This window comes from Drosophila simulans, chromosome X (assembly GCF_016746395.2).
Source record: "Drosophila simulans strain w501 chromosome X, Prin_Dsim_3.1, whole genome shotgun sequence".
NCBI classification, from domain to species: domain Eukaryota; kingdom Metazoa; phylum Arthropoda; class Insecta; order Diptera; family Drosophilidae; genus Drosophila; species Drosophila simulans.
Window position 1 is genome coordinate 11,541,728 of NC_052525.2, and position 13,692 is coordinate 11,555,419.

The 13,692-nt window shown below is 48.3% G+C and overlaps 2 protein-coding genes across 6 annotated transcripts; one reads left to right on the forward strand and one right to left on the reverse strand.

Moving 5' to 3' along the window:
• Positions 1 to 3,269: 3,269 nt before the first annotated feature.
• On the reverse strand, positions 3,270 to 4,633 carry LOC6725756 (ubiquitin carboxyl-terminal hydrolase isozyme L5). The gene has a single exon (XM_016172657.2). It carries the CDS (start codon positions 4,477 to 4,479, stop codon positions 3,457 to 3,459), a length of 1,023 nt encoding a protein of 340 aa, XP_016039070.1. The 5' UTR covers positions 4,480 to 4,633; the 3' UTR covers positions 3,270 to 3,456.
• Positions 4,634 to 7,710: 3,077 nt separating this feature from the next.
• LOC6725757 (collagen alpha-1(I) chain) lies at positions 7,711 to 13,083 on the forward strand. Of its 5 annotated transcripts, none has more exons than XM_044923542.1 (3): positions 7,711 to 7,848; positions 8,334 to 11,019; positions 11,086 to 13,083. In XM_044923542.1, the coding sequence occupies exons 1-3, from the start codon at positions 7,807 to 7,809 to the stop codon at positions 12,876 to 12,878; spliced, it is 4,521 nt and encodes a 1,506-aa protein (XP_044779477.1). In that variant the 5' UTR covers positions 7,711 to 7,806; the 3' UTR covers positions 12,879 to 13,083. The 5 variants fall into 5 exon arrangements, with proteins under 5 accessions (XP_044779477.1, XP_039152428.1, XP_039152430.1 ...); XM_039296494.2 differs by having other exon boundaries at positions 8,334 to 10,062; positions 10,228 to 13,083; XM_039296496.2 differs by having other exon boundaries at positions 8,334 to 9,831; positions 10,195 to 13,083.
• Positions 13,084 to 13,692: the final 609 nt, after the last annotated feature.

The following is a 13,692-nucleotide window of genomic DNA, read 5'->3' on the forward strand; positions in this document are numbered from 1 at the left end:
GGGCATTCGTTTTGGTCTCTGTTTGCCGTTGTTGTTTCGTGAAATAATCAACGAAAACGAGAAAAAAATTGAAAGTAAGCAAGAAATAAATAATAAAACAAAGACAAAGCAGCCAGCAGATGCGATTTTCTTTTACAATTTGCTGAATAACCAACGCGATCGCCGTTTAGAGCTAATTATAATTAACTCAAACAGTTGTAAGTCAAAGGTCATATCTATTACAATCTTAGCGTATCTATAAAAATATTATTATGAAATAATAATATTATAATTAAATATTATTATTATTTACTTAAATGATATTATTATTTATTTATAGATTTTCCGCGTTTTAAAATGTTTGAGATCTTTAATTGCTTTAAGGTTTTGCTCCCACACCTTCGAAACTTTTGGTTTGTCACTGAATTTCAGGATTTCGACCCCTCGAACATATTTTCGAGCATTCCGTCTTGAACATGTGCTGTTTTTTTTTTTTTATTTTGTTACACCAACCCCAGTGCTCTTCACCCTTGTTCATTTATTTTCCATTTTTTTTTTTTTTGGACAGTCACAGTCGCCAGTTCGCGAAATCACAGCAGCACACACAACATATCCAAAATGGGGGGGAAAAAAAGATTGAAAATAAGAAACAAGAAACCAAAACCCTCCGCTGAAGGAGATGGAGTTACAGTTTTACATGTAGTGGTGGTGGTGGTGGTAGCGGTGATGGTGACGTCGACATCACCGGCGGCTGACGGACCAGAAAATAAGCATCCTGGCTCATTCCGCGACGCTCCTGGCCACTCCACCTGGCTTGTCCGACTGTTCACCGCCGCTGATGTTGATGTTTTTGGCGTGCGGTAAATGGCAAGGCCGAGTCAGCGGTGGTCTCGAACCCACACCACACCACATCATCCCATCCCATACCATACCATCCCATACCATATCATACCATACCATACCATTCCAGCGGAGCGTTTCGTTACTTGGCAGTCACCGCGCAAATGTTACAAATATTTGAAATATTTAAAATGGTACGCACACACAGGACACAAATATGTGTGTGTGTGTGTATGTGCCAACATGTTGGGTGGGTGGCCCCAAAACTTTCTCACCGAGACCTTTTTGCATTATTAATGGCAAATTTCAATTAGCCTTTTGAACTAGACGCAGCCAAGCGAGGGGCGACCGAAAAGAAGTGCCAAATACTGCAAATCGGTGATTACTTTTCATGCCTTGTGTTCATTATAAAAACGAAAAATTAATTGGTTTTTTTATCAAGCATATAGCTACAATTTTCTAGATTATTGAGCATAGTTTCAGATTTGGGGTTTGGAAAATTTCAGGCAACTAGACAAATGAAACAGCAATTGCATAATTTGGTACACAAACTTTTGTGACCACCCTCGCTAATGCCAATTTAATGTTTTTGTTTTGTTTGGCATAAAAGTCGAATGCCGTGTGTGTGTGTGTTTGTGGGTGAGCACCTGTGGACATATTTCAAAGCTGAGTAGGCAAACGAAGGGGATTCCCCACCTCGGCCACGCCTTCACTTTTTCCGCAGAGGACTTTCCTTTCCGCTCACTCGGAAAAATCATTTGCGTAGCTACAAGTTTTTTAATATGATTATCTAATGGTAATATCTCTTAGTATGCTGATTTGAACTAAGCATACAATTTAATCTAAAACATTATTTGTTGTTGTATTAAAATGCATATCGATTACATATGCTGTGCGGTTTTTGCGAGTGCTGGATTTCAGCCTCTATAAACTCCCATGGGCATGTGTGTAAAGGTAAGCACTTCCGCTTCCGCTTTCATGTTGGGTCCTCTTCCACACCCTCAACCGCCTCCTCCTCCTCCTCCTCCTCCTCCTCCTCCTCCTCCACCGCCTCTTCCGCTTCCTTTTTGGCCAAAAATATGAAATGAAAGATAAGCAAACCCGAAATCAGCTTCGCACACACACCACAGGCTTCAAAAGGTAAAGTTGCCCACCTTGTTCGCCCGCACAGATCTAAATTATTTAGGGATAATTTGAGTGTGCAGCATTTTTGTTATGATTGCTCTGCTGCACTCGTATTTACATATGTCCACGAGCAGGAAGGAAATGAAAACAGTGTGGAGGAGCAAGTGTAACAAAAGGAAATCCAGCCGAGCGGGAAAAGAGATGGAAAATTGAGCGGGCGGATGTTGAAATGTCTTTTGGTTATTTTGCGGTTTTTTGTACTACATTTTTTCTTTTTCTTTTTATTTTTTTTTTGTACTCCTGCTGTCTGTGTGTGCGCATGTGTTTTGCCTTTTATGACAGCCACTTCTCACACCCACTGGCACTTCAATTTTCCCATGTCCTTGCGTTTCTGGCCGTGCCGGGCATTATCCTTTTGACCAGAAGCTTGTCATGCAGTGAAGCCCTGAGTGAAGCAAACCGATACCATTTCATAGAAGTAACCGCAAGTATTTTTCAATGACAACCGTTCTGCATCCTGCGAAAAGGAAACTATGCAAAAATCCATTAACATTTAGTTATGGGTTCAATCTAGATATGTTGGAACTTACCTATGAACTCATACATTGTTTTTAAAGTAAAATGTATTTTTTTTTTTTAACTTTCCATCGTGGAAACGCTCGAAAATGGTTTACAGCTTCTGCATCCTCCTCCACTGCTCTAGTCCTCGCCCATCATCATGGTTGTCGTCGTCATCTTGTCGTGGTTGTGCGACTCCTGCGGCAAATGAAAATTAGTTGTTTACTCTGTGCAACATAAACAAATAAGCGCAACGTCCACCGTCCAGAATGTCCACCACTTCCCGTCCCAACCGTCATACTCATCCGACTGTTGCAAATGGATGCTGTAGGTTTGGACGTCCTCCGTTTGGATTGGGCCCATCGAAGCATTAAAAAGAAATCATTTATCAGAGCCACAGACGGTTGCAGATGAGGAACCGTCGTGGCTGCAGCAAATGCAAATTGAAAACCGACGACAAGATGTGGTGGGCAGAGCCTCAAGATGAGGGGCACTTGCGCCGTACTGTTGGGCCAATCCCAAATGGAATCTGTCATAATTCGCGGCGACAGCACTTGAATGGATACTCAAGGTTTGGGAATTTGTTCTTAAAACAGAGACAGTTTATTGCACCCATTTTGCATACATTTAATACATTTAATCCCTACGAAATCCCCAATGCGACAAACTGTTCTCGAAACTCAAGTAGATAACGAGGCAATCTTATCACTTAATCGTGCTGAACCGTTTGGTTTGATAAAACGAGAACCGAAGTGAATCAATCATGATTGATGGATGAATAATGCATTAAACGATATTTATGTTATATTTTATTTATTTAAATATATGTCTAGGAATCTAATAAATCTCGTTCCTAGTTCCATCAAAGTGGAATGTGTGTTCGGTTCCGATTAATCGATGGTGCAGTTCAGAGCTGTTGCGTAATTTGGGTTGATATCATCATCTATATTAAGCTTATTGAGGTTGCTGGTCCATAGCGTCTTTGTTCGACTTAGATGGACAAGACCGATCCTTGGCCTTGTCGCAAATGGCCAACAATTGGCCAGTCTCGCCCAGCTGCTTCAGTAGCTCAACGATGAATGGCAGATAATTGTGGCGGCGACGAATGTTCTCCTTGCGGTAGCGGCGCTTCTTCTCCTTCTCGAGTTTCACAAAGGATATGAGGGTGGCGATCTCCGCCTGGCAATCCGCGTAGCTTAGCGGCGATGGTAGTTCGACCAGCATTTGGATCTGCCGCTCGTAGCATCGCTGACGATCCGAGACCAGGGCCATCAGATTGAAGTGGATCTCTCCGACGCTGTAGCGCTTCATGCGTCCCTCAATAATCGGTCTGACCACATCCAGCCAGTTCTGATGCTGGCCGATCTCGCCCAGCTCGATGGGACCCTCTTTCATTCCGTCCAATTCGTAAAGTTTGCCTTTTATTGGCATAAAGCCCACAAAGTGGTAACAATCTACGTCTTCCGAATCCGCACTGTCTTCAACCACAAAGAGTTCGGGTCGAGCAAAGGAATTGTGTACCTTACGGATCCTTTCCTCTTTGGCCAAGCATTGTCCACGGCAATCCGGACACAGATCCTGGCAGAAGATCTTCAATTCGCTCAAAATTGGACCCAACTCGATGTCTTCATGCTGGAGATTGAGCAGCAGGCAGATGAGAGCCTGCGTGGCACAGGCATTCGTTACCACCTGGCGAGCAAAGAAGATGTCACTCCTATCCGTGACCACGCGACCAGCGGGCTTGTTGTCCATCCATTTGAACAGAAAGATCAGACCATGGATGGGCTCCAGGTGACGAAAGGCGTCGGCATTCATGGACCAGATCTCCTCCACCTGGGCACCCGTGCAGCCAAAACCACTAATCATCTCGGTGAAGACCCCCGGATCGCTTTCAATCAGGCACCAGTTGTTTACGGCGGTTGCCCCTTTGGCGGTGACCGCCTCGACGGTTGCTTGTCCAGGATTGTCTGTGTCCATGGCTAAAAGAGTTATAACTTTAAATTAACCTTTTGGTCCTAAAATATGTGGTTTTTTGATTTTTGTATCAATTCCCGTTAAAACCAACTTCACTATCGGAATTTTGGATTTGCTCTAAGTTTTTTTCTTGACACTTGACATGAACCGTTTGATGTACATACATATGTATGGACATGCCAACTTGATTAATTGACTGCTGATGATTTTATTTTTATTTTTGATTTTCAATTGGACGAATTTGCAATGCAAAGGGGTTGAGGGGTTGAAATTTACCCTTCGGGTGATCCAATTAATACAATTTTTCTCAGTGAACTATTAAAAGCCGAAACAATTAAATAACGATTCCCACCTTATCGTTCTTTCGCATTAATCTTATCAATATCTTTCTTCCAAGAAACACTTTTAAATTTAGAAACCCCTTTTAATTTTGTTTTTATTTTTAATTGCCCGTCTGAAGATTAAAGCTACATCGCTGGGCAAACTGAGTAAAAAAAAAGAAACTTTGCTTTAAATGGCGTCAATTTATCCATTTGGAATTTTTTGAAATTTTTAAGTGTGCTCTCTAATCTTTAGAGTTTAATTGCTTATGGCACTACGGTCACTTTAAGGAATTTGAACTTCGAGTTCGAATATTTTCGAATGTTATGCAAAATAAAGCTAGAATTTCTGATAATACCCTTCTCATTTTCAATCATAATTTCGGGCTTCTCAGCCATCGAACCGCAATTGGCCATCGTCGGAATAAATGAAGCCCTAATGAGCCGCAATCGATCAACTTTGCTGATATGTGGCTCACCCTAATGCGTATATATCCTCCTCACTGTCGTGCACACTGTGCATCTGGGCGTGGGAGTCACTGGCTGGCTGGCTGGTGGAATGGGGGCAACAGGGACGTGGCAAATGGCGTCGCATCGCCAGGGGATTAACAGGCAGTAGCTGGGGCCGCCTGAGGGATAATAAGTGCATTGGAGCATCAAATCAATAAAACGCGCACACTGGCCCACGGTTGCGACACACAAAACACACACAGGCAGGCACTCGCATGGGACAGTGGCCATTGGACATGGGGCATGGAGCATGGGACATGTGAGGATTGTGCGGGTCCCTCGCCCCACTGCCACAAAGAATTCGCTGCATCAGTGGCTGCAATTGCGAAACATTGTTAATTTATGCAAATTTAGCCAACGCCGCTCGCTTTGTGAAACGCCAATGAGGCAAGAGAGTCGAGCCGCGACGCGGCGCTGCCCCAACTGGAAGCCTCCGCAGCAGTGCAACCACCAACGGCGTCGTCATAGCCGCGACCATGGCCAAAGCCGCGACCGCAGCGCCAACAACATTAACGGAGGAGCTGCAGCAGCAGCAGCAGTTGCCACTGCAAAGGGCGGTGTCCCTGCTCGGGCGCCATCTGCGAAAGGTGGAAGCTAAATCGCTGGTCCCATCATCCGGTTGGGCCCTCCGGGGCCTCCGTTGCATAATTTGAGCCACCACCACCACCTTGGCGTATTTGCATTTGCCTCCATCCATCCATCGCCTAGATCCCGATGCCAACCACAAAGCCTATTTAGGTTTGGGTCCACTGCCAGCCACTGGGTTTCGAGCGAATTAGCACTCACCTAGCCAGAAGGTTTCTCATCGATGGCCACTCTAGCAGTCATAATAAAAAAAAAAAAAATGCAGTTTAAATTAAACTACAATTTAATAGAAGCTTAAAGTCAATAGTAATATATTAGATAGGTGATAAGTACATAGTTTTATTGCTCACTTTATAATTACTTTATCAAAGTTCAAACCACCCACACCACTATTACTAACTAATAACCGAGATCCATATAAATTCATGATATCAGCTCTTCCATATAATTGCAGTGTATACATATTTGATAATACAAATATATGGCTAACTGTATTTATTGTATTGTCTAGACACACGAAAACCGCAATTTGACTGCGCCTGCATTGCATTTAATATTTTTTTTCTTTTTCAACTCGATATTTCGTTTTTGTTGCACGGCTTAACCGCATTAATGGCAAATAAAAAAAAAAATGAAAAAAGTAAAGCAAATTCCACTTAATTGTTCAATTTTCATGGAATTCGCCTGTTCTGGCGCTCAAAGGGCATATGCAATAGGCCAGGAGAAAGGGCAAGTTCGAAGTTCAAAGGGTGCCGGTGGTGGGAGTGGGACTCGTGGGATCCATGACAGATGTTGGGCGCACCTTTCGACCTCCGGGGCATAATGTGCACTACAGGTGTCCATTTCATATGGTAATTACGACTCCGGGGGAAACTGGGATTTCTTAACAGAAAATAATGCTAAACCTAGCACTATTCTCAGTTTGGTTTAAAGTGCTCATCGTGGGCACAATAAACAATATGAAACAACAATGTAACGTTACTAAAGATTGTACAAATTTATCGTAAATTTGTAAATTTCAAGGGCTCCTCCCCCCCAGTTATACAATATTTTTTTGGGATCCGCTCAGACTCTATGTCATCTGACAAGATCTGTCCCAAATGATATGCATTCGGGACAGCAGATCACAGCTGAAGCGTTATCTTAAAATGGTATGCAAAAAAAAAAAAAAAAAAATAATAAAAGATAAAGAAAAAAAGTGTTTATACCATTTGACTGCGTCATTGGCGAGAAAACTGCACTCTGAGATTTACTCGTTGGGTTACGCGGTCTGTCGACCCCAAAGAATCGGATTGAGTGAAACTTTACGAAGTTGTATGTGAATTGTCTGTCTGTGGGTCTGCTCTCTTAATATGTGTTATTATGTTTATTCAACTAGCTGGGGGCAAATAAAGCAAAGACTCCAGTCAACGGAAATGCGCAGCCCGCTTTATCAACATTTACCTTGACGTTAGTGTTGGCCAAGATTAAGATTACGTATTAAAGAGTGAAAACAAATTGGCCAGAAGAAAATCTTCTAAAATCTAAGATAACAAGTCTGAGTCATAGCAGGCATATAAAGTGCGTAAGTGGTACATAGATCTCCACTATATCATCTGAAAGTTATAAATTATATATCGCTTAATGGGGATTAGAAGATATTTGTCAGTTGATTTTGTTAAATATAATATAATATAACCTGCGCCGCAATACCATAAATTGGTTTAGCCAAAACGGTTATCGGCGAGAGCAAACAAGCGATTATCGCGTATTTGGCCAGCGTCAGCAGAGATTTCGCTCGGGACGCTGGCGAGATTTGAAGATAGCGAGTTTTTTTTTTTTTTTCTAGCGAGATTTGCATAAAAACCCTGAAGGCTGGCATACTGAGGATAGTAACGATTCTTCATTCGAACCAAACACACATCCAACGAACACGATGACAACGAACCGATCCACCAGACTTCTGGTGTTGCTAGTGGTAATTGCATAATACCGGAAATCGCAGCCATCGCGTCATCCAACGATCCAAGTTCAATCGCAACTTGCATCGCACACAGTGTCGCAATGGATTTTTGATCCGAACTCGTTTATTTTTTTTTTTGTTGCTGTTCTATTTGTTTATAATTTACTGACGAGTTGTATTTTATTGAAATTCGGAAATCGGTGGTGGCACTTGGATACGCACATGCCGCGAAATCACGAAATCCCAAAAACATAAAATGCAACAATCAAAATCGAAACCGTATCCGAATCTGTAGCTCCCGGGACTCTTGTTACTTTGGATAACGTTCAAAGCGCTCGGCGATCACTCGAAAGTATCCTATGCAAGTGAAAAGAAATCACAGTGTAATTGTTAAGGTCCCGAGACAAACAGTGCACCGACCCAATCCCATGGAGCCCGCATCCACTAACACGATCTCTTCCTCCCCCCTCCAAACGGTGGGTTCTTTCTCTATCCCACAGTTGACCGCCCTGGTGGCCAGCCATCAGGCGCATGCCGCCGCCGTGGGACTCAAGTGCGGTGGCAAGAGCGCCGTCTGCGTGGGACCACTCTCCTATCAGCAGTGCGTTGATGACCTGACCTCCGGTCCGGTGGTGCCATGCGCATTGAACACCCGCTGTGTCACCGATGGCCTCGAGATCTGTGTGCCGGTCAAGTCGGCCGCTGAGGCGCCCACGGCGGCTGTCGCCAAGATGGTGACCATCACCGACAGTCCCGTTGTGAGCGAGTCGGCTCCACTTGTGGATTCCACCACCAGCGGCTCCGGCGTAGAGATCTCCACCGAGGGTGCTCCAACCAGCGCTGTTCCAACTAAGCCATCTACTCCGGTTGAGACCACTCAGGCACCGGTAGAGACCACTCAGGCTCCGGTTGAGACCACTCAGGCTCCGGTTGAGACTACCCAGATTCCGGTTGAGACCACGCAGATTCCGGTTGAGACTACCCAGATTCCGATTGAGACCACGCAGATTCCGGTTGAGACTACTCTGGCTCCGCTTGAAACCACACAAGCTCCCGGCGAGACAACTACAGCAGCCATTGAAGAGACTACCACTGGGTCGGAAGCACCACTGGATCCGGAATCGACGGTGCCCAGCGATACCACTCCCGTTGACTCCACATTGGCACCCGGATCGGAAGGCACTTACCCAACCATTGAACCCAACACACCAGGAGAAGATCCCAACGCTCCTGCGGGAACTACTCTTGCTCCTGGCGAAGTCGATCCCAACAGCCCCATCGACCCCAATTCCCCTCTGGACCCGAACGCACCAGAAGAATCTACTAACGAACCCAGCGCAGCTCCTGGCACCCCGGCTGATGTAACCACTGCCGCTCCTGGCACCCCAGCCGATGGATCTTCTGCCGCTCCTGGCACCCCAGCCGATGGATCTTCTGCTGCTCCTGGTTCTCCTGCTGATGTCACTACAGCCGCTCCTGGTGCTCCAGCCGATGGATCATCTGCCGCTCCTGGTTCTCCAGCTGAAGGATCTTCCGCTGCTCCTGGATCTCCTGCTGATGTCACTACAGCCGCTCCTGGTGCTCCAGCCGATGGATCATCTGCCGCTCCTGGTTCTCCAGCTGAAGGATCTTCCGCTGCTCCTGGTTCTCCTGCTGATGTCACTACAGCCGCTCCTGGTGCTCCAGCCGATGGATCATCTGCCGCTCCTGGTTCTCCAGCTGAAGGATCTTCCGCTGCTCCTGGATCTCCTGCTGAAGTCACTACTGCCGCTCCTGGCGCTCCAGCTGATGGATCATCTGCCGCTCCTGGTTCTCCAGCCGATGGATCTTCTGCCGCTCCTGGTTCTCCAGCTGATGTCACTACTGCCGCTCCAGCCGATGGATCTTCTGCCGCTCCTGGTGCTCCAGCCGATGGATCTTCTGCCGCTCCTGGTTCTCCAGCGGAAGGATCTTCCGCTGCTCCTGGTTCTCCAGCTGATGTCACTACTGCCGCTCCTGGTGCTCCAGCCGATGGATCTTCTGCCGCTCCTGGTTCTCCAGCCGATGGATCTTCTGCCGCTCCTGGTTCTCCAGCTGATGTCACTACTGCCGCTCCTGGTGCTCCAGCCGATGGATCTTCTGCCGCTCCTGGTTCTCCAGCCGATGGATCTTCTGCTGCTCCTGGTTCTCCTGCTGATGTCACTACAGCCGCTCCTGGTGCTCCAGCCGATGGATCATCTGCCGCTCCTGGTTCTCCAGCTGAAGGATCTTCCGCTGCTCCTGGATCTCCTGCTGATGTCACCACTGCCGGTCCTGGCGCTCCAGCTGATGGATCATCTGCCGCTCCTGGCGCTCCAGCTGATGGATCATCTGCCGCTCCTGGCGCTCCAGCTGATGGATCATCTGCCGCTCCTGGTTCTCCAGCTGAAGGATCTTCCGCTGCTCCTGGATCTCCTGCTGATGTCACCACTGCCGCTCCTGGCGCTCCAGCTGATGGATCATCTGCCGCTCCTGGTTCTCCAGCTGAAGGATCTTCCGCTGCTCCTGGCTCTCCTGCTGATGTCACCACTGCCGCTCCTGGCGCTCCAGCTGATGGATCATCTGCCGCTCCTGGTTCTCCAGCCGATGGATCTTCTGCCGCTCCTGGTTCTCCAGCTGAAGGATCTTCCGCTGCTCCTGGCTCTCCTGCTGATGTCACCACTGCCGCTCCTGGCGCTCCAGCTGATGGATCATCTGCCGCTCCTGGTTCTCCAGCTGAAGGATCTTCCGCTGCTCCTGGCTCTCCTGCTGATGTCACCACTGCCGCTCCTGGTTCTCCAGCTGATGGATCATCTGCCGCTCCTGGCGCTCCAGCTGATGGATCATCTGCCGCTCCTGGTTCTCCAGCTGAAGGATCTTCCGCTGCTCCTGGCTCTCCTGCTGATGTCACCACTGCCGCTCCTGGCGCTCCAGCTGATGGATCATCTGCCGCTCCTGGTTCTCCAGCCGATGGATCTTCTGCCGCTCCTGGTTCTCCTGCTGATGTCACTACTGCCGCTCCTGGTGCTCCAGCCGATGGATCTTCTGCCGCTCCTGGTTCTCCAGCTGAAGGATCTTCCGCTGCTCCTGGCTCTCCTGCTGATGTCACCACTGCCGCTCCTGGCGCTCCAGCTGATGGATCATCTGCCGCTCCTGGTTCTCCAGCCGATGGATCTTCTGCCGCTCCTGGTTCTCCTGCTGATGTCACTACTGCCGCTCCTGGTGCTCCAGCCGATGGATCTTCTGCCGCTCCTGGTTCTCCAGCTGAAGGATCTTCCGCTGCTCCTGGCTCTCCTGCTGATGTCACCACTGCCGCTCCTGGCGCTCCAGCTGATGGATCATCAGCCGCTCCTGGTTCTCCAGCCGATGGATCTTCTGCCGCTCCTGGTTCTCCTGCTGATGTCACTACTGCCGCTCCTGGTGCTCCAGCCGATGGATCTTCTGCCGCTCCTGGTTCTCCAGCTGAAGGATCTTCCGCTGCTCCTGGTTCTCCTGCTGATGTCACTACTGCCGCTCCTGGCGCTCCAGCTGATGGATCATCTGCCGCTCCTGGTTCTCCAGCTGAAGGATCTTCCGCTGCTCCTGGCTATCCTGCTGATGTCACCACTGCCGCTCCTGGCGCTCCAGCTGATGGATCATCTGCCGCTCCTGGTTCTCCAGCTGAAGGATCTTCCGCTGCTCCTGGCTCTCCTGCTGATGTCACCACTGCCGCTCCTGGCGCTCCAGCTGATGGATCATCTGCCGCTCCTGGTTCTCCAGCTGAAGGATCTTCCGCTGCTCCTGGCTCTCCTGCTGATTTCACCACGGCCGGTCCTGGTTCTCCTGCTGAAGGATCCCCTCCCGCTGGAGGAGCCCCTGCTGATCCGAATGTCCCTGCTGGTGGAGCCCCTGCTGATTCCAATGTCCCCGCTGGTGGAGCCCCTGCTGGTTCCAATGTCCCCGCTGGTGGAGCCCCTGCTGATTCCAATGCCCCCGCTGGTGGAGCCCCTGCTGATTCCAATGCCCCTGCTGGAGGAGCCCCTGCTGGTTCCAATGTCCCCGCTGGCGGAGCTCCTGCTGATGCCAATGCTCCCGCTGGTAGATCCCCTGGATCATCTGCTCCGGTACCAAATCCGCCAGCTAGCTCAGTTGTACCATCGATTCCTGTACTTCCTGGCGGATCTGGCTCTTGGCCTTGGCATCCTCGACCGAACATTCCAGTCTTGCCACCAACCTGGAGGCCTCCGCTGCCTGGACAAAATGGCTCAGGTGCTCCTGGCAGTGGGCTAATCAATGGCAGCGTCAACCCGCCCCAACGCCCCCATCCCTTCTGGCCCAACTGGCAAAACTGGGTGAACAGCTGGCGACCAACAAAGCCAGTTCCTAGCACCGAGGCTCCTGTCCAACCGCAGAATCCTCAGCAGCCGCAGCAACCCCAAAACCCACAGCAGCCCCAGCAACCGCAGAATCCTCAACAGCCTGGAAACAACAATCCTGAGACCGCCGAAAGCGTAGAGCAAGCTGCTCCAGTACCACCAGCCAATGGACCAGCGTCCAACGAGAATGCCTCCGTTGAGGAGAGCAACAAAGCTTCCAGCGAGAAGTCGAAGGACAAGCCAAAGTCCGGTGAGGATCAGTCCAAGGAGCAGGAACAGAAGAAGCCCAGCTCTGAGGAGAAAGAGAAGGACAGCAAGGAGAAGAACGACAAGGAGAAGAACGACAAGGACAGCAAGGAGAAAAAGGACAACGATAGCAAGGACAAGAAGGACAAGTCCAAGGAGGAGAAGGACAACGAGTCCCAGAAGGACAACGAAGGCGACGACGAGCCGAGCTCCAAGGAGAAGAAGCAATACGTGAAGGACCTGATCAAGAAGCTAAAGAAGGGTGAAGAGTGCGACGAGGACGACGTCTATCCGGATGTCCGGGATTGCCGCAAATACTACCGCTGCGAGGTCAAGAAGTCCGGCAAGCACAAGTTCGCCCACCTGCGCTGCGACAAGAAGGAGCGATTCGACTGGCTTACCCAGTCGTGTGTGCCCAAGGACGAGGCCCGCTGTCTGGAGAAATAGAACTGGCTCTCCATATTCGTTTGATATGCCGCTTCGCAATGATAACGCCACAATCAACTGCACTTTAATATTGGCAATGATATTCTAACTCCATTTCCTTGGTCCTACCTAATTTATTGCACTTAAACTTAAATATCTATCATTTTTTTTGTTTTCCCTATTAAATCTTGAACTTTATGAAAATCTGGCAAATCGGTTGTTTCCTTTTGGTGTAATATATATACTATCTATAAGATTTCGTTTCGAAATCTTTCAATACTTAAACTATTCGAATGCGTTTAAGGCACAGCTGTTTTGAGTCTCGTCCAGTCATCTTTCTTGTTCCTAACAATTTGCTGATTATGCCTCCAATCCTTCTCGATGGCGCATAATGAGTGGAGGAACTTTGGTGGAACGAAGTTTCCGCAGCGCGCTTCCTTAAAGCATCTCGCTTACACTTGCCAACTTTTTTTTCTTTCCTATCTAAATATTTAGTGTAGCATACAATTTTGAAGTGAAATGTAAACAGGAGCAAAAAACGCGTTGAGGGGAAAGTGCATTGGGCTGGCTCCGGTTGAGGCCAGAAGGCAGATATAGCCGAGGAGCCGGAACTGGAGTTCCTGACCCCCAACTACAGGATACCAGATCCAGTAAAAAGGGGGAGATATATATATATATATATATATAGAGAGAGAGAGTGAGGGAGTGAAGCAGAGCAATACACTTAAGTTGATTCGCTGTCATCCATTGCAGCTCATTTATCATTAGACGGAGTCACACAGGACCAGGCCTGGCGACAGTTTCAGTGTCGTCTAAGCAGGACGAGGACGGAGAG